The following is a 20532-nucleotide window of genomic DNA, read 5'->3' as shown; positions in this document are numbered from 1 at the left end:
GAATAGAAGACATTTGAGACGCTTGGTGGCGGCAAGCATACTAGTGTAGTCTCTTCGGGTTGCACTATACACAAAAATACGCTCCCAAAGAGATTGGCCTCACGTATTTGACGTGAAATTTAAGAATACGATCAAAAGTCCACTTTATTTTAGTAGGGTTATCCATAATTTACGAATGTTCAAATTTGCCCTTCCCCAAAAACACCACCAAGTGTGCGCTCAGCTCTGAATGTAGCCGCCCGCCTCTGTGCAGAATAGGCCAACAGGTTGGAGGTTTTTGTGAACGAAATATCCAAAGTTTGTGAAAGCCAGTCCACAAGTCCCCAAAGTCGTGACTTATAAAGAGCTCTATGATTGGTCCCTATTATGGAACCTTTTATTATAAATAACCTGCGGGATCACAAAATATTAATGAGCCTGCGCGCAGAAATCTACCGATTTTAGTGGAATGCACCCTTTGTAGGTGTAAATGCAGGCTGTTAATGTTGGCTGTCAATTTGAAAACGTGGAAGAAACTCCAAAAATGCGTGGGAAAGGAGCAGCAGAAAACAGTATGCGTACAGACATGGCCGGAAATACCCGAACATCAACGATGCTATCCGAGTGTGGACGGGACGAGTTTGGACTATTCCGGTTATTTTCGGAAAATGGAGGAATTCCCTTGGTTTTGGTCACGTGGACATGGGGTGATACCGGACCCTTGATTCGACAGGGAGAGTCGGAATCATCGGGACTGGTGTCCAGATTACAAAGGGAACCTTGTCGTTACAGTGGCTCACACCTAAATTTTAGCCTAGGTTGGGCGCCAATCTTTCATCAGAACTAACGTAGTGTTAACCTTGATGATAATGCGGCATTCGGCAACTTTTCCATGGTACAACTACAAGTAAGCTTGCGTGCAATTCAAATCGGGAAACATGGCTTTATGTTGACCGAGAAGAGTGGGTTTTTCGGACCGGAGTGGCCAAGCCCTCATGGGTTCAGTCGTCAAAGCCTTGTCTCAAGGCATTCGTTAAATTGGAGCTTTGGCCTCGGCGGACGTACGACGAACCCCAAGGTTCTTAAGGCAGTCGTAACTTATACAATTATATTCATTCAGGCAAAGGTCAAAATGTTCAACTCTGAATCATGACATTAGTATTCCTTTCTCAATGTTTTTTTCCCTGCATCCCCACGAGCTAGAATGCTATTGGTGACCTGGCTTGTGCAATGAGCCAGTTTTGCATTCCTATCGCGCATGTGTGCTGGGTCATTCGGACGCGCGTACAAGGTATGCCCCTATCAGTGCGGCCCTACACGTATTCGCGAGCTTTGTTCCCGAATGACCTTGCTTTTTTGAAATACCGAGCTGGCTCATTGCGTTTTGAACTTTATTTGACGTGTTTGATTCATTAGACCGCTGCATTCTGATGAATAATTACTAATACAACCTAAAGGTTTTTTCGGAGACAATGATTGCTTTATTGACCTTTTTGTTGGGACAGTATGACAGTAATATAAGGAAGCCTTCTCTTATGGATACTCCATTTTAACTAGTCTTAATCCTCTGTGAAGAACGTCAGGGTGGAAATTCACATGAACTTCGTTCTACAGAAATTTTCATGTAGGCTCCTTTCTATAAACACCTGAAGTTCTTGTTGTATTTAGGCCCCGTACAAACAGCTAGAACATGCTTGACAAGCTGAAACTCATTTTAAGAATTGTTCTGAAGTGAGGGGAACCTTCACACTGATTTTCATGCTGCAAATTGGCTTATTACAGTATTAATGGCATTATATATTAAGTTTGCATTCATCCTGTCTACCCCAACGATGAGGTGATGGCAAAAAGAAGGAAATCGCTGAAATATCACCGTACAATTTTTGTTCTCTCTAAAGTATTCTTGAAGTACCGAACTACATGTATTATAAATGTGGCAAAAATCTGATCAACATAGAAATACATGCACTATCATTTCATGTTCACTGACAATTATGACAAAATACCCCCTCCCAACTTAAAGTTCCGTTTTTATTTGAGAGTAGTTTTCAAATCCTTAGTCCCGCTGCTTGGGCTACTTTGAGCTTCTGTTTGCCCCTTAGCTTCCTTTACTTTCTTCGGCTGGACCTCCTTCTTGCGAATCGTCTTGACAACTTTCTGCTTGAGTTCATCAAGGGTCAAAGGCTGAACCTCGTCTTGGACTGGCTCCTCTACCTCGTCCGCAACTATGTATACGCCCTCTTGTGGCCTGTAAATGCACGTATATTTATAACTAGCTAAAATGCCCTCTTTGCAGAAAAAATAAGGTTACAATTAATTCCTTCCTATATTTTGGTACTTGAGACGGCTCAACAGGGCAATAATTAGCTCCTCTTTTAATATGATTGAATCTGCATCACTGTGAGGTACCTTACCTGTGAGGGCAGATATGGTTATGTTTAAACGTTTGTACCTGATATGGTAGCATTGGACTAGTATACTCCCAAGGGAGCTGAGATGGTTTCAAGACTGTTCAGATGTTGTGAGCCCAAAGTGCAGGGATAATGACTTTCAGCGCATAGAGACATTTTTTAGTTTTATGCACTTTATACGAACTGTTCACGATCGAGTTGGTTTGTGAAATGTTTTTCCTTGACAACTTTCAGGGAGCACTTGTTTATCGTTTCATTAATTTCTAACATCAAAACACAGCAAACTGTCCAAATTGACTCCACAAATGTCGCCAACTAAAAAGAGTGTCTGCAATACTTGGGCAGAGCTAGTCTTTCTTGCTTTAAACTTGAGTGTAGGCTTCAGTTGAGCTGAGGGCGGTGTGGCCTTTTATTTTGGGTTCGTGACGCACGATCAGAGGGTCGGGTGTTCGAATTCAGCCCTGACCACAAGTTGTGACCTTGTGCAAGTCACCTCATCCCTTCTTGTCTCTCTCAACCCGGGAGAATCAGTGGGTAATGGAATTTGCTAGGGAGCAAGCGCAGATGGACTTGCGTTCCAATCAGGAAGGGTAAACATACTCTTTGTTATTTCATGCCGAGGAAACCGGAGATCAATATCGACGGGCCAAATTGTCTCGGGTAAACTATGGACCACTCTCATTTTGCCTGCAACTTATATGGGCGGCCAAAACTTGCAGAAATATCACCTTTTAGTTGGTTTTCGATTTTACCCCAAATTGTTTGAAGTGGCCACTTATCCCATAAATTTTAAATAGGGTTGCATTTTCATTCAATACTCATTAGTACGTGTATTATTACTCTTTCACTTTTGTCCCGACGGCCAACCATAGTTTTAGCAGCCACTTGTAGCAAAAAACACACATCTGACGTCAAAAGAGCAGACCCTTAATGCTGCTATTGCTAAGATCTGATTTTCTGAAGAAAAAAAAAAGAAACATCCACGGTCTTTTTTCACTGCATACACTTCTCACGCAAGCAGAGTTGAGATGGGGCGCCACAACACACACACTAGTAGTGAGGCGGGGAACACTTACTCTAGCGAGGGCGGCATGATAGAAATGCTGACACGGGGTGCTGGACGCAGCCTGGCAGCCACGATGCTACCAGTGGGTTTTGGCTGAAGAGTTGGCTGGACCGCGTCACCCTTCGAGGCATGAACTTCCTGCAGATGACCAGGGAGCGAAAATAGTCCTTGTTCAAATATTGACATCAAGATCGACTGTGAAGTGCCTGGCTCATCTGAGCACCAGGGGCTAACTGGACTGGTGTTTAAATTTTCTTCTGTTTTTGTGATTGATAGACTATATATATTTTTTTCAAGAAGCAACCTCCCTTGGTGAATAGAAGGTTTTACCATTACATCTGAGATATTAATAACCTTGTTTACTATTCAAACTGGGCACAGGCAACTTGGGATTTGACAGTGTCAATTTCGGCGTCAAGAATCTACCATAACGTGCAAATTCATAAAGTGCTCATGAAAACCTTCTGCTCTATAATATGGGTCTACGAACTCATAAAAAAGAAAAAAAGACAGAACTATAGGTTGCTGTATTTTTGTACCCATGGAATCTTCATTTCTATCTTCCAGCTTGTGTTAACAAAAATTGCAATATTCAAATTTCTTATTTGCCATTTCCTTAGACTTACATATATTTATGTCAAGTTTTCACCTCAAAGTTACAATTGGCAGATCTTTAATAATAATGCACATGCTCAATTGAAGTAGTAACCTTGCTGACAAGAAGCATGCTTGCAAGTATACTAAGTATACGTAAGCCGGATTTGAATTACCTCTCTGGAAAGTTTTACAAAATGCACATGTGATCCCATTAAAGCGCTGCAGCCTCAAGGTTGCGACTTCTCTCATTTCCCACAGGTTAACACGTGTCATTTCCAGCCACAGCCATGCTTAATTCAGGAGCGGCTAGCGCATTGATCGCTGGTAAGATCAGAACCCACCTTCAACTGCAGGAAGTGTTGTATCAGCATCAGGTCATTGGTAGTCTGCTCGATCTGCCCTAGGTACATCATGATATTCCGGGCCGAGATACCCCGGCCTGACCCCAGCAGATCGCAGATGGCCGTGTCGTCGCAGCCCAGCCGGCGGAACGTCCGGTCCACCGCCGTCTTCAACTGGTCGAGTAGCTTGCCCGATCGTTTCAGGCGCTTTTCGTACAACTTGCATTGGCGCTCGGCAGAGGTGAATCGTGTCTATTTGAACAAGAAACTTAGGTTAATGCCGCGGTATATGATTAGAAATCGTTTCTTCTCCGATTGTTTTACCTTCCAAACAAACTTCACAGGAGAGGAATCACTTCCCCAGCGACAACATGCCAAAAACTAGAACAGCCTACTTTGATGATGTATTAACTTCTTAATGAGAAATGTACACACAGTGAGAGTAAGTTTTCAAACATCATTTTGCTTGTATAGGCTAATTAATGAAGGGCAAATTCGTTATCATGTCAACTTACCAAGAGTGCCGAGATATACTGCTAGAATTGCCGTAGTTTCCTAGGGCTCTTTTATGTCATATCTTAGACCCTTCTTCTAAAGCGAGCGACATTTTGTATCGGCGGCAATATGTACATTTTGCAGATGGTAACACCGTATGAATTGGTAAATTTTTGGTAGTGAGTGTTAAGTAATGTTTCAATTGTGTAAAAAGAAGCACTTTTGTATGTTGGCTGTTCGTATAGTTTGTCAAACTTTGACATGCACGTTGTAAAAGACAGTATTTAACTTAAACAAATGAACTTAGGAGCTTCAAGTTACTCTCGGATTATAAATACAGTTCACAAAATGTTATTTTCCTCCAACACTTACTTCAAGTCCCTTCAGGATGTTCTGTCTGCTTTGGTCCAACTTCATCCCTTGCTTCTGGAAGGCTTCGATGTCGGCGTTGAGGGCGCCGATCACATCGTGCAAGACTTCCACCTCGCTGTTCAACTCATTGACGTAGTTGAAGAGTGCGAAGTTCACGTCTTCCTTCTTAATGAAGTCGTGGACCATTCGGTCCAGGTCGTTTTGGCCAGTCACGCCGCGGACTCTCTCGAACGCCCGCTCAAACTGCTCAATCTCTTCTTTGTGAGCACGCTCATTGGCTTTCTTGTCTTCTGTGGAGGTAACAATCAAAAGGGACAGGTAAACAATTTCAAAGCACGTGAAAGTTTCACCTGATAAATTAGGCGGGCCGTTATGTCCTTGAACATTAAATTTCATAGACAAAACACATAGGTAAAATTTAGTAAGGGATGGGCTAGGGGTAAGATTCATGTGAAACTGAAAAAAAAATAGTTTGAAAGATTCTCCTGTTTCTATTGCACTTTCGTTCACGTAATTCTATGAATAAGGAATTCAAACTAACTACAAGTCCAACTTTTGCGTGATAATCACATCATCATGCAAAATTTCATCAATCCATTTTAAAATACGTTGTGTGCTAATTTTGAGGGTGGGTATACATGGATGTTTACGCTTTTTTGCATTTTAGTAACATTTCAGAAGAGAGTGATTCTTCGGCTGTTCTTCCATACTCACACCGTTTTCCAAACGCGCGGGTGGTTGTCGATTTTTTTTTCACAAAATAAAATGACCCTGTACAGTACTACGGGTTGTTTGCCGCCACGATTCATCCTAATATGTGTACTTTTTGATGATCGTAATTTTGCCCAAGCGGGAATGACGACCTCTGCCACTGGTTACACAAAATCCATCCAAAGCAATTGATAGCTCAAAGCAGACTTGTAGATCGTCAGTCACAAGTCAGTCCACAAGTCAACTCACAAGCCATTTCACAAGTCAGTGCGGAAGTAAAGAATCGAAGAATAACAGAGGAATACCTTTGCAACAGTTCATTTTAAATAGCTGTCGAGTTGACTTCTTGCTGAATGACTTGTGACTGACTTGTTGTGACTTGCAGTGACTTGTGACTGACTTGATTACAACTCTAGCTCAAAGCATGCCACCTTGGGCTCTTTGATATGAGTGGTGGTTGCCAGCGAACCTTTTTTCTTCCGCTTGGCAGCCTCGATTGCTTTCATCTCCGTCCGTTCTTGGCACTTGACCGCCATGAAGTCCTTCAGCTTCTGGTCGTGGTCAATGATCCGCTTGAGTTCCTTGATCTCAAAGCCGTACAGTGTCTGCTCCCTCTCCGATCGCTCGCGAATAGCCGACATCTTCGCCTGAGCTTCGTCTCTGGGAAAAGCAAAATTACAACACCGCAAAAAGTCAAATAAAAGACATTATTTACTTCGCCTTAAATGCAAAAATATCATTAATGCCGTCGTTCTATCGCATATTATCTGTTGCTGAAGGTAGTCAACGATTCTGCTGTACTTTGTGCATAACAGATCACAGCACAAGTTCTATCAGTATGCCACTGCACTGCATACCAGATCACAGCACAAATTCTATGAGTATGCCACTGTGCACACGAGTTTGATCACTGGTGGCGGAAGCTGGGGGTGCAGGGGGCCACTACCCCACTGGGGAGGGGGTAAGCACCCTCCACCTTTGGCAGGTTCTTTAATGGATTATGCCTGATGGTCTCACAAATTCCCCCATCCCACTTTGAAAATCATTCCTCCACCATTGAGTTTGATTTTTATGCGTGCAACAATAATTCCCTTTACTAGGCAACGGTACCTCAGCTCGTGTTTTGATGGGCTTGGCTGGCCACGAGATATTTTTCAGACGACACTATATGCTACTCATTTAAGTCCTTTTAAATTGCGTTAGTACCGCAAATAGGACTACTTTCGTTCATAGCCTCTGGCATCAACACAAGTGGCCCATCAGAGCTCCCCCACCGCCACCGCCGTCGCTTGACCAACCCCTCCCCCTACCATCACCACCGCCAGCCCCTACCTCATATCATAAGCTGCGGTAGCCTCCTCAATCATTTCGGTGATCCTACATTTCAGCTCGTTCTGCTCCTTGCTCAGTATGCGGTACAGCTTGTCGTAGATGGCGCGTTCCCGCCTCAGGTGCTCGATTCGTTCTCGCAGCTCCAGGTTCTTGGTGAGCATCGTGTTGAATGCAACTGTTGCCTTCAATTTAAAGGGGGGGGGGATGACCCAGATATCAGGCACGTCGATATTAAAACTTTGTGACTCCGTAGTAGCCAGCGATGATGCATTATGAGTATCAATTCAGGTCAACAGATGATTTTCCACGTATAAAATTCTGAATTTGCTTTTGCTTCCATGCATTTTCAAGGATCGAAAAGTCTTTTTCCCATGGAATGGAATACTTTTCATATACAGAAAGAATGTAGTAATATTAAGCTCACACTGCTGGACAGCTGCGTGGTGACATCTCACGAAGGTTACGCTTATGCAGACGTGACACGTTAGATATTGGCATACCTTGTCTAGCCGGTTTTCCAGGACTCTGATTCGCTTCTGGGTGCTCACGTGACGGATACTGTCCACCTGGAAACCACCCAAATCTTTGTACTTCTTTTGAAGCATGCGCTCAAGCTCTCTGACCTGTATGTACCGATACGGTCATTGTTAAGTATTCATTTCTCGGAAAAGCGCGCTTTATAAGTTACAACTTACAACGAGTGAAACTTTCTAACTTCTATCCATGAAGTCGCGTAGTGTGAATGTTTAACGGAAGTACTGTAACTTGCAGCGCTTACAAACAATTGAACGATTTTCCTTTACTCGATTCCGCTCTTTTTCACGGTGGGTTTAAACTCCGCCCCTCCACCGTGCTAGATGTCTGTCATGTGCTAGAAATTTCGGCGCCATTAGAAAAAAGGTATATTGATCAAAATTTTTAGGTATTTGTAATTTTAAATTTGTTTCAGTTTTCTGACTCAAAAGGAATTTTAGGATAAGAATGAAATATGTGCCTGGCCTGTCTTAAGTAATGTCAACCCTTATGCATTAGTCGCGTCCCAAGGAATGTTAAGACCGGTAAAGCATATACAATCTCTTAGCACATCTCTGATTACTGCAGCCGCCAATCGGCGCTTAAAATTCCTTTTTTTAATGTCTAAACAGAGTTTTCCGATGAAGCCTCAATAGACCATTTTCAAAGGAAAATCATTTGTTTTGCAATCCCAGAATCTATCTCATTCAATGTAATCTGTTACATGGGGGTGGCCCCGGACTAGTTTGGGTTCCATGCCTCATTTTCATTTAAAAAACATGACTTTAAACATTTAGATATAAATAATCACAAATTTTAAATTATTCATCAGCATAAATGACATTCTCAGGTGTCAGAATAAAGAAAACCTCGCTTTCAATTCAATATGACCGATTTGTGATTAAGGCCAGTTACCTTTTCATCCAACTTGGTGATAACACCCTCTTCCTCAGCTACGGTCGCTTTATCTTCTTGGTAGAGTGCCAGCAGTTTCTTAAGGCGCTGCATGTTGGCCTTGTCCTTCTTTAAATTGGTCTGGTTGAGAGCCAGTCTGAGGTCAATGTCGATTTCCTGTCCCTCTTCACTCAAGGAATCAATGTGGGACCTAACACAGTTAAGCATGAAATCCACATTTTGATGTTAAGTCAAATTGCTCAGTATATAGGGTTATATTAACAAAAACGTCAGCAGAAAGCTTGATATGGAACTGTTTAATCAGTGAGCTCGACCTCTATACTATATCATCTTAACTTCATTCACAAAACCCCCTGAAATTCAGAACTCTCGAATTAATAAAAAGATAAGTAATATATGCACGCTATGAAAGTACCAACTGAAAAAGTCCTTATGTTATTGATTTTACCCTTCTTGAGGGACTGAACTCGACTTTACATAAGGTTTTCAATTCTATTCATGATTTAGCGTCCTAAGGTGAGTCGGTTGCGGCTCAATGCAGCGCCAATTTCGGTGACAGAACTTGTTTTATAAATATAAAAATAAAATAAATGACTTTTTCCTCCTACTCTGTTCCTCAACAAAGATCGCTTTTAACAGTCACAAAATCCGATATTCAAAGAGGTTTTTAAATCATTGCTCAGTAAATTATTTCAGTTCATAATGAAGAACATAGTTCACATCAAGAGAGAGACATCTGAAAGTTCCAGAACATAGGACGGTTCATTTGCGGGAAGGAAAAGTATTATGGAGATGAAAAGGGGAAAATGGGAGAAATAATCTCACTTCTGTTTCCTGATGATGTTCCTTGCTTCCTCGAAGTAAGTCTTCCGGTGGCTCTCCACGATGCGGTACTGGCGGTGCAAGCGAGCCAGTTCCTCCTCGGCCAGTCGCTGATCATTCTCCTGTTCTGTCGGAGAGTCCACGCGCTTCATTGCAGCTCGGTTCATTTTGGCTTTCATCTCGAATTATGTTTTTACTTCCTAAGACAAAAAGCGGTATTGTTTAAGGCTTAACGCAGCAAACAGGATGCAGGATCGATGTTTTCAGGCAACGTACACATAACATGAGTGTACTCAAGAGGTAATGCAAAAGTACGATTTTTCTCAGGACAGACAAAGATTATTAACAAAGAATGAGGAAAAAATGACATTTTCTTCTTCCCCGAAATCACTGTGTTAATATTGTTTACTGTAGGTAAGCCCTATAACGGTTATTATTACTTGTTTATGTCCAAATAATTGATAAAAAATAGGTTTTATCAATGTGAGCCCATAAATGCCCATTTACTGCATCTCAGTACTATTTTCTGAACATTTATGCAAGTTTATTTTGGGGATTTCGTGGATGTTGGTACACTTACCCTTTAAGAGCAAAGTACGGTTTGTCCTGTTTCTCCAAGTTGTGTTTGGTTTGTGAAGATAGTGGATGTTTGGTTGGTAGTGGCAACTTTTTTTTCGTGCGTGTCACGATACGAATACGGGTATTGTTACGAACAATAACATTAGCCGCGTCTGATATTAACGTGCGCCTAGTGCGAGAGGGCGCTATTCAGTTTCTGTAAACTTGGTGCTCTCAAAATCATAGCCGGATATAGTCTTGCTCCTCGTTCGCTTCATCCAACCATAGAGCTAGGTGTCCCTAACTCTATGATCCAACTTACCCAAGATGCATTGGAGTACCGCTATTTTACCACGAAGGAATCTCACCATCTCAATTTACCCTGTTCAAACGCTATGATCTGCATTTAAACAATGAATAAACATGTACAATGATTTGGACCCATCTCAGACAAAACTTAGTCAAACCATGGGCTGGCAGTAAGTATGTGGGCAAAAGGAAACACTTCAATTGTGAGGGAAGTTTGGTAAAGAAATAAAATACATTTAAAACGTGCAAATCACTTGAAAAAATTGAAAAGGTTTTCAGGCTAAATTTGGGCGCCTCAATAATACATCGCTGTTTTCGTGCACTTTGCACATAAACTCCCACTGTATACGTACATGATCACAACCTCTACGCTTTAAGGCTTAGACAGATACTAAAGATCGATATATTGGTTCTTTCTGCTTTTCTTTGGGACGCACGAAGTTCCATTTTTTTGTTGACAAAAGTTGGCCTTGGATTGCGAGTTGTGCCGCATCCGGAACGTGTTCATGTTTTACTTAGGCCCACTGTAGCTAGATATGTACTTGTGTGAATGAAGGTTGCTGGAAGAATCACATGGTAGAAACGGACCAATGAGCTTCAGTCCTTGAACCCACAGCTTTCAGAGCAACATGGCGGAGTTTGCAGGTTCTGGGGCCGAAGCCAAATCAGGTTCAAACAGTGAAGTTATCCGTGGGCAGGTTTTTGATGTTGGCCCGCGATACAGCGGACTTTCTTACATTGGGGAGGGGGCCTACGGTATGGTATGGTAAGTTTACACCTTTGCCAGTTAATTGTGAAGGAAGCGCCGAATCCTGGCGCTGTGGAGCTCGGCTTACAGCTCTGCACGCACAGTGTGACTGCACTATACAGCTGTAGGCTTAGCTGTAGTGTAAGTGTAATTGTTACAGTCTCTGATGTGATGCAGATACCCGTTTTATCAGAGTCACAGATCGAGAATTGCCAGGCTATTTTGGTCATTTTGCCAGTAGGCCTACTCAGTAGGCGCAGTTCCATGTAGCCTAGGCCTACTGTGTCACTGTCAGCATGCGTCATGTATGTGTGTCAAGTGTACCCCCAGGACTGTGGGACATCCGCCCTGCTACCACACTCGGGAGCGGGGCGGACGTCAGACTGACCCCACAGCTACTGGGGTAGGCCCTATGTCGGGGTTTGTGGGGAGGAGGGGGTGGCAAAACCCAGCTGTGACTTAGTGAGATTTTTGTGTATCCACAGACAGTCATGACACATTTTTGCATTGACCATGAATGACATATTGACAAAAGTCTGATGATTGTTGAGGCATAATCATAAGTATGGTGTTTGCACCCTGTTCTTACATGTCCTATGTAGTCCAAGTTTAACAAGTGGATATGGTCGGGCGATCTTCCATAGGCTTTCCTTTCCATGAATTCATTTCACTCAAAATAGCTTGTGGCCTACCCTTAATATGCTAAATCAAAATCCAAACAGTCCCAAAACTGTCTAATGTGCCCACTTTAGGATTCAGTTGGAATCAGAGATTCCAATGGTGGTGGTAAGGTTTACTCACAAAAGAGAAATCGTAAAGCTCATCAGAAGAGTTCCAAGTCATTGTCTTCTTCATATACATAGTGATTCAAACTGTATGTTAACCCTCCTATGCTGAAGTCACTCTTTGGGTCAGTTGATAAACAGCTCAAAGAAGCACAGCTGTGTTGTATTGTGCACTGCACCAGCAGTCCCTCACAGGAATATCAGATTGCACTTTTGTGCTGCCCAACAACTGTGCTTCACTGTTTCATGTGCATAATTGTACAGTAAACCAAATGCAGTGAAGAGGACTGCACAAAAGCCCCTGGGTTATTTTGTGCTGGCAACCAACTGTGTATACACTGAAACTGTGCATGTTTGTGTTCCAACACATTCAACAGATTGTAGGGGCTCGTGCAGAAAGAAATTTTTGAAGCGATCCGGAACTGGCTAAACCGACCCAGAACTAGGAAAAGTGTCATCGTCACTTTTGTCGATCCTGTAAGACAAAGTTAAAAGCTTAAAATTTGAAAATATTTTTGAAGTACCTCCTGCATACAATGTTCATGTACAAGGTAGACCTCTGACCCCATTTTATTGGAATTTGATGATAATTTAGCTGTAATATGACTGAATGTAGTTTTCGCGATCTGGAAAAAGGAAAACAACTGAATTCAGATGTAGCTACGTTGTTTATGCCAACGATTTGACGGGATGTACATGTACCATGGTGCACAGTTCGACTGGACATACCATGGTGCACCTACCCCATCAAGTGCAGTCGTGCATCATCAGGGTTAGGATTTCGGTCTTTTTTCGCAATTTTTTTTTTGCGATCTTTTTGCTGTGCACGGTGCTGAAATGTCTAAAATGCCGCCCGGGATTAAAATGCAATGCAAAAAATGTGTTTCCAACAACAGGTACTTGCCCATCGGGCTGGCAGCCTGGAACATTTGGTTGTCGGACAAAATCTTTTAGTTGTCCCGGGACGTCGGACTTCCCATTCTGTGAGCCCTGCATGTGGGTTTGGTATGATGAGCACATTTGCAATTTTCATCTGAAAAAAATAATGTGCAAACCCATACTTCGAGGGTCTTTGTGAGGGCTCCAGATGGAAAGAGTTGAAGATGTAGTCCCACATATTCTTCCTGTACTCCAGTCTGTAATACTGAATACTTCATTGACCCAGAATTGGACCAGGTGACAAATAATCATGTCACCCTCACTGTTGGACATCACACCACGTTGTGATATCTCTGCCTAGTCCTTCTCCACTTTCTAAACCATAATGACAAAGGTATAAAAAAGAATTGACTGCTGTCACCGAGGGACAGGTACGCGAAGCTCCCTTGTTCTGCCACAGGTACTATGAGTCCTTTTGGTGTTAAAACATTCTGTCCCACATCACATCAGTTAATAATTGTTCATTGTTGCCCTTTTGGAGGATTGCTTGTGCATGGTCAGGACCCTTGCAATTGTGTATTATGGGGTAATGTAAAAGTATGCATACTTTCTATCAGGTGCTAGGTTCCATCCTGGCATACACGTACGTGTACCTAATTCGCGATGCATTGTGAATGGATGGCTTTCCCCTCAAACAGCGGAAACAGGAAGTGGGCTTCCCTTTGAATGAATGGGCGTCCTGAAGCTCCCTGTGTTATATTCAGACTAGCAGAAACTTCCAGGAAGCTATCAAGTACAATGTCTGACCCAACTGGTAAAGATAAACAGGTTTCTTATGACATGTACATGTACCTGTAGGGGAGCAATTTTCTTTTTAAAATTATTGTCAACTTGTTTCATGTGTGAAGAGGAAAAACCTGTACATGTACACGTACGAGTACATTACACATGTACACCGTACCGGTATGTTTTATTCCTGCAGAACAGGTGTGGAAAAGGTGTTTTATCTCGCTTACTGATGTACCGTGCATCATTGTACATGTAGCTACTGATTTTCCATTTTATGGCCATTCGTCATTTGAAGTTTCCTGATTACATGTACGGTACATGCACAGTTGTGTACATTAGACCAGTAAACTCTGTCCCAAATTTAATGTAATGTCAGGAGTTGATGTCACCAAACTTGTTTTATAATGTACATGTACATACGTACCGGTATGTACATGTACATGGACAGTTACATGTACTTTGATTTACATGTACATGTACTTAGGATTGATAAGCTGCGTGCAGTGATGCACTTTGAATAAAGTCATGAGAGCCAGTCTGCCAGAGGATGGGTTTGACAAACTGTTTCACTGAACAGTGAAGGTTTTATATGCATGCCCGGTACATGTATGTGTCAAAACTTGAAAGTGTATTTTTAGAATATGATACATGTACCTGTGTACCTCTGCATGTAATGACAGTTAGCATATTTTCTTTGCAAGACTGCAAACGATGGATAGTCATCAGATATCCAGTGAAGAGTCTGCAGATACCGTACATGTAATGTCCTGAAAAGTTTCCAAACATTGAAGCAAAATAGCAGGTGGCTATCTTCATTTGACTTAAGATGTGTTTGGAGAGTCACTCAGAGCCACTGATAAATGCCAAACTTCTTATTGGATGTACCGGTATATGGCATCTGAAGGCAGGTAAGATACCCAGGAAACTCTTGTAGATGTACCGTACGGTATCTTCAGTGAATGAATGAATCTACACAGCTTTACCAAGGTTTTTGGCTTGCTTACTGTCATGCCTTCAATTGGCTCTGAAAAGACACCTTTAAGAATTGATTTTTATTAGGCCTCTTTGTTTCTGTACAGGGCATACAGGTGTAATACAGGTGTATACCGTAGATTCTTGTTGAAGGGCTCTCAAGTGGACTTAACAGAATTGAGCGTGATAACCGCACAGCGCTGTAGCCGACTGAATGGACATGCAACACACATGTGCACATGTACTGCTATGTTCATACATACATGTACATGTATACATGTTTGTATGTCATGTATGTGAATTTCGTTTATATGTATAGGCAGAAGTATGTACCGTAACATTCGGAGTGTACATGTACATGGTATGCTTTGTATCCGTTCATTTCGACGTTTTCATGACTTCGATTAAAAAAACACCACCAAATCTCTTCAAAAACCGCCACGGGACCTCGTGCATGCTGCATCGCGGCACTGTACATCTACACCCACCGCGACATTCTGACTGCTACTGTGTACCCATTCATGGACAGTCCAATCGCTGACTTTTCCCAAATAACCATGTGTCCACAGTCATCAGACAGCCCAAGTGAAAACAGACGCGACATGTCACGCCGAACATAATCGGCAAAAAAACGAGATTTGCTACATGAAGATACACGTGTGATTTGAGTTGCTGATTTTATTTATCTGTAGAAAGAAACCTTTAGGTAACAAAATACTATATGTACATGTAGTATCTCAATGTTGAGTATTTGTGTCCCGGACTACACCACAATACTAAATAAAAAGTGGGAAAATAATCACTGCAATGTTGCCACAGCAAAGCCACGCGGCCGCAGCTCACCCGTGGATGATCACGTGTTCGCGATCGCGCTGCATAGACGGCCCAGTGCGTGTCTGCACTGTGTGTGATCAGGATGGCCCGCTGGCCAATCGCGGCGGCCTTGAGAAGTGGTTTCATATGGGTTGCTTTTCAAAGAATCTGATTTTCCAAGGCAAAGGACACTGTAACCGGAATTATTTCACATGCTGTACATGGTTCTCAGGGCCAAAAATCGTGAGCGTTATATCCAGAAAAGCGATGTAAACGGGAGTGCTATAACCGCATAAAATGTACAGAATGAATGGGCGTGCGGTTGGGGAAATGAAAATAGAGTGGTATATCGGAAAGAGCGTTATATCAGGAAGCGCTATAATGGGAATCTACTGTACCATGATTTAAGGCAAGATATTGACTGGTAATTCATGTTGGCATCGTAAAGTGACCCGCTCTGTGAAAAGGAGTCGCAAGTCACCTGGGCACTCCTGAGTTTTACTGCGTACTAGATTGAAGAAACAGCTCCTTATTTTGACGTGTCACTCTGTTTGGTACCGCTATGATGAAAATGGATGCTGTGTAGGTTTGAAAATGTTGAGGACTCCCATTAAACACTGCAAGATTCTTTCAAAGGCCTTTATAACTCAAAAGGGCCTCTGGTGACATGTGGCTCATTTTTGCAGAACGGGTCACAGTTTACTGTGGCGTAATACATACTGGTATATAATGATATGATGAGTCGTTGTGCTTCAAATTGACCCCTTTTTGTAGTATAAAATAATAGACAGGTTCAGTATCGCTGAGCTAAGCCATGGCGCTGTCCCTGGACATTGGTCTAAACATGCTAAAGGTCCAACTTTATTTTCTTTCTGCACCATCGTACTAAAGAGAACTTTTTCAAAGGAACTTAACAGCTGAAATAGTGGAAAGGGTTAATTGTTTTCTTAGGTTTCCTAGAGTTACTGTACTGTACATTTCTGAATACAAAGCCAGGGCGTATGGATACATGTATGATTAACATGCATTAAGTTTCAATATTTTCATACTTAGTTTTATGTTAAGAGTATAACAGATGTATGAATGATCAATATGTGCGATTGCTTATCAATACCAGGAAATCTTTGCATGATTAATGATTTTTGTCATTAATTCTGCCATCAGCCAATCACCTTTTTTTTTTCTAATTCACGGTTGTGAAAGATTGTCTCCAAATAAAGTTGGAGATTTCATGTAAAATTGACTAGTTGTGGAGTATAACTGGGCAATTGTTTAGAGCAGCCGGCCACACCCAACATGTATACTCAGCATGTTTGGCTTGATATCACCACATGTAACAACATTAACATTTCTGGGCACGTGTACACTCAGTGCATACATCCATATAATACATGTACATGTGTACTTGTACTTACCGGTACATGTACATGTATGTTCTTCCGCTTCGTCCTTTTAAAATTATTTTCCAGAATGCAGTGTTCATTTTACTAGATGGGGCTGCATCATCATCTCATGAAATTTAATTTCGAGATGAGTAATGACCTCTGTTGACAGACAGGGTAGGCATGCAGTTGTCCTTGTGGCTGGCGTTGTCTATGAATGGTACATGTACAGTACATGCCCATACATGTACGGCAGTAAAGCAACTCTTTGATCCTTGTACAGTGTGAGCGGTACATGTACCAGCAGGATTTTTGTGGGGATTGGTAACATAGTTGTTGTTTTCAAGGTGTGTTTGAGATTAAGAAAATAGCACCTAATGGGTTTTGAGAAGAAGATGTCACCGACAGGGGTCCGAGGGAATGAGTCATTGATTTGCTGCACTGTACATGTACAGTGTACATGTTAGTGTGGGATGTTGGAAGACGGTTTCTGCTGGCAGAAATTTCAGGGATGGAGGGAGCAGGTACATGTACGGTATAGGGTTTTCATTATAACTGCCCGACAACGGAGGATTAAGCATCGCAAGGTTTCCTCTTAGAATAAACGTCACTTTATAAGGTAGTCAGGATGGTGTACATTTACATGTACCTTCTCTATCGTTTGCCTTGCACCTTTCATCTTTATGACCGAAGGCTCGAATGTTGTCCACTTACCAGTACATGTACATGTACATGTGTGACTGCATGTGGATCCATTTTTTAGTCCCAACCTGATTCTGTAATTTCATTTTTTGTAGAGCATTTGTTCAGGTTTTTCCTCCTGCCTCTAAAACTGAACATTTCTTTCTACCCCTCTTCATCCTGCAGTTGGCTTTTGCATAGTTGGATGAACGTGAAAAAAAAAAATCAAAATGTGGTACAGGTTACGGTGTCTTGCATACGTACATGTACATGTACAGGTACTGCTCAGAATGCGAACATGCATACACATGACACGAAGGTATGTACTGCAGGGACATGCATGCATACATTGTACATGTACAATGTACATGTACATGTACATACAGTACTGTATGGTGTGTGAGGATTTTTCCTGATTTCAGGATTTTCCTGTTTTCAGGATTTTTAAAGCAATCTCTTTTAACGTCTTGAAAGTCCTGAGTTTACCATATAAAAAGTGCCTTACATATATAACACAATAAATTGGTATAAATTTACATGTTGGGCCCTCAAAAATCACTGGTGATCATTTTGTGGATATTTTATTTTCCTCAAATCTTACCCCTGACGTACACAAAGCAACATGTACATGTACAGTTCTTTTCTGTCATTTGATACAAAGCCTTGTGGTAAGTGTTCCCTTCTAAATCTCTGATTATTTGCACGTATGCAGATTTCAATCGCTCTGAACTTCTATTGGATATTTTTTATCTCTTGAAATGCCATGAACTGTTAGGCTTCTCAAGGGGTCGAATTACGCCGACTGAAGGGAAAAAACCCTGTGGGAATTAATTAATTACTGCAACACTGTAACTGAAAGGATAACTCATGGTTCATTGTCAGCAAACTTGGGTCATACCACTTCAGGAATTTTGGAGTTAAGAGACTTCAAATACTCAAGGGAGACTTTGTACCTTGCTTGAAATGGAAGACTTTGAAATGAATAGCCCCAAGAAAGTGACAATGATGTTTTATTAAAATCATCTTTGCAGCCATACAATCTGAAATGCAGATGTTTTCACAAAGATAAAAAGGGTTCAAAGACATAAATTGCATACATTTTCAAAACAACCTATAATTATTAATATTTTTTAAGACACATAACAGGGACATGAAAGGTGTATGTGGGTAATTCCAGAAATTAGGGGTCCATTTTTTTTTCGTGTCCCCGTCACATCTGACATATGATTTTGTAAGTTCAGCACACATTTTCTAATTTCCATGAGTGATGAATTAATGCAAATTACATGTACCTGCCAAACAAACAGTAATAGTTTGAAATCAATTCCGGTGATATTTCCATGTCAAATAACAAAGGTCAGATGTAACAGGGGCACAAAAATATCACACTTTTGGACCCCTAATTTCTGGAATTGCCCATGTACAGTTCATGTAGTACAGTGTGTACTGCAATGCATGCTGGGATAGAATAGAGGTTATTGGGACCTTGCTATGCATACACTTAAGTAAGTATGATTATCTCCATTTCCAAAAGGCAATTGTTTAGTGCAACTGTCGTTTCAAATCTTCCAGGGAATTACCGGTACCTTCCGCTTATTTGCAAACTGTAAGATTGAGCCTTAATTAAACTCGTACATGTACATGTACCCCCCTGTATGTCTACCATTTTCCCTGCTCATATCATGCAATGGCTGCATATACCACAGTGATGACCCCTATACCATCCCACCATGCACTGCAGTAAAAACTGTTACGTCATCAGGGCCCCTGCATGGTGCTGCCAAGAACAAGATTTAATGCTTACATGTACGTAGGGTCTGTGTACATGTACATGTATGTCATGGAGACCGTGTGCACAGGCAAAGGCACGCTAACCTCGGAGGAAACATTTGCTTAACACTGTGTCATTTACAGAAGTCTCTGTGTGTGCAACTCTTACCACGACCACGCCAAGCACCACCATGAAGTAGAGCTGAGAAAGGTAGCAAATTTTTCTGCTACGTGTACAGTGAGCATAACTTTTCCTGTTACTAAACAGCTTCTGAAAATTGGGCCCAGTACGTAAGGCTGTAGAAAAGACCTGGTTCAACTTGCTGAACTTCCAACTCCTCGGGAACAGATTGGAATTATTCATGAAGAAATAGGGGGAATAGTGACGATGGAGTACCAGTATGTCATTGTGTTGTGACAGCATTTTAAAAGCAGGTGCAACTCCGGTATACCGTAGGTGCGCAGGTGCAACCACGGTATACCGTAGGTGCGCAGGTGCAACTCCGGTATACCGTAGGTGCGCAGGTGCAACCACGGTATACCGTAGGTGCGCAGGTGCAACTATGGTATACCGTAGGTGCACGTACATGTACATACACTGTACTGGCATGCATTGTACACTGTCAAATCATGAGGACAATGTCCAATTCACATCCCTGTGAGCATCATACCTGCATACATGTACATGAACAAGTGCCTTGTAAGCATATGCTTGGCCCCACAAGTGTATGTTACATGTCATTAATACGGACATGTGCATTAATGAGTTGACCAGGTGGATTCATGCTTTAAACCTTATGTGCAGTACAGCAAGACATATCAGTAATGTACATGTACCAGCATGTACATGTACATGTGGTGTACACAGTGTACATGTACTCTCTATGCACACTGTACAAGTGGACAGTGGATGAAGTTGACAAGTCAAGGTGACTGTGGCATAAACTGTGAAGCTATACAAGGTGTCTTGAGCCTGGCAAGAGGAAATCACAATGAAACTTTGTTACACGAAGGCTACCCTACTTATGTGCATATTGATTTTTAAATGATTACGCACTTAGTGAGGGATTGAATGAGCTACATTTACTGTACATGTACGGTTATGTACATGTACTGTACACATGTATGTACCGTTATGTATTCAGCATTCTGTGTGTGCTATAAATTAATAAGGAAAAGCTTGTACGGGTATCTATGTGCATGTCATCGTGACTTTCCCCCATTGGACATGCATGATTGCTCATAAATGTGAAACATAGCCCTGACAGTCCCAAATCATCCAATTTCAGTCT

At 41.8% G+C, this 20532-nt stretch overlaps 2 protein-coding genes across 2 annotated transcripts in view; one reads left to right on the top strand and one right to left on the bottom strand.

The window, feature by feature from the left end:
• Window positions 1-1437: 1437 nt before the first annotated feature.
• On the bottom strand, window positions 1438-10239 carry LOC110984854 (coiled-coil domain-containing protein 63-like). The gene is made up of 10 exons (XM_022245427.2): window positions 10135-10239; window positions 9558-9754; window positions 8733-8922; window positions 7805-7927; window positions 7305-7486; window positions 6442-6632; window positions 5262-5551; window positions 4395-4646; window positions 3467-3594; window positions 1438-2227 (listed from the first exon to the last, which is right to left on the bottom strand). Exons 2-10 carry the CDS (start codon window positions 9731-9733, stop codon window positions 2011-2013), a joined length of 1749 nt encoding a protein of 582 aa, XP_022101119.2. The 5' UTR covers window positions 9734-9754; window positions 10135-10239; the 3' UTR covers window positions 1438-2010.
• A 770-nt stretch (window positions 10240-11009) lies between these two features.
• Window positions 11010-20532, top strand: part of LOC110984844 (mitogen-activated protein kinase 1-like) — a 34402-nt gene continuing 24879 nt past the window's right edge. The window contains exon 1 of the mRNA XM_022245398.2: window positions 11010-11187. Coding sequence (XP_022101090.1) covers window positions 11051-11187 — 137 coding nt within the window. The 5' untranslated portion in view covers window positions 11010-11050. The remainder of the gene's footprint in view (window positions 11188-20532) is intronic.

This window comes from Acanthaster planci, linkage group LG09 (genome assembly GCF_054643075.1).
Source record: "Acanthaster planci isolate LZ-2023a linkage group LG09, COTS_SCS, whole genome shotgun sequence".
In the NCBI taxonomy this organism is placed as follows: Eukaryota; Metazoa; Echinodermata; class Asteroidea; order Valvatida; family Acanthasteridae; genus Acanthaster; species Acanthaster planci.
The sequence above is the reverse complement of the archived record's forward strand: the minus strand, read 5'-3'. Positions and strand labels throughout refer to the sequence as shown.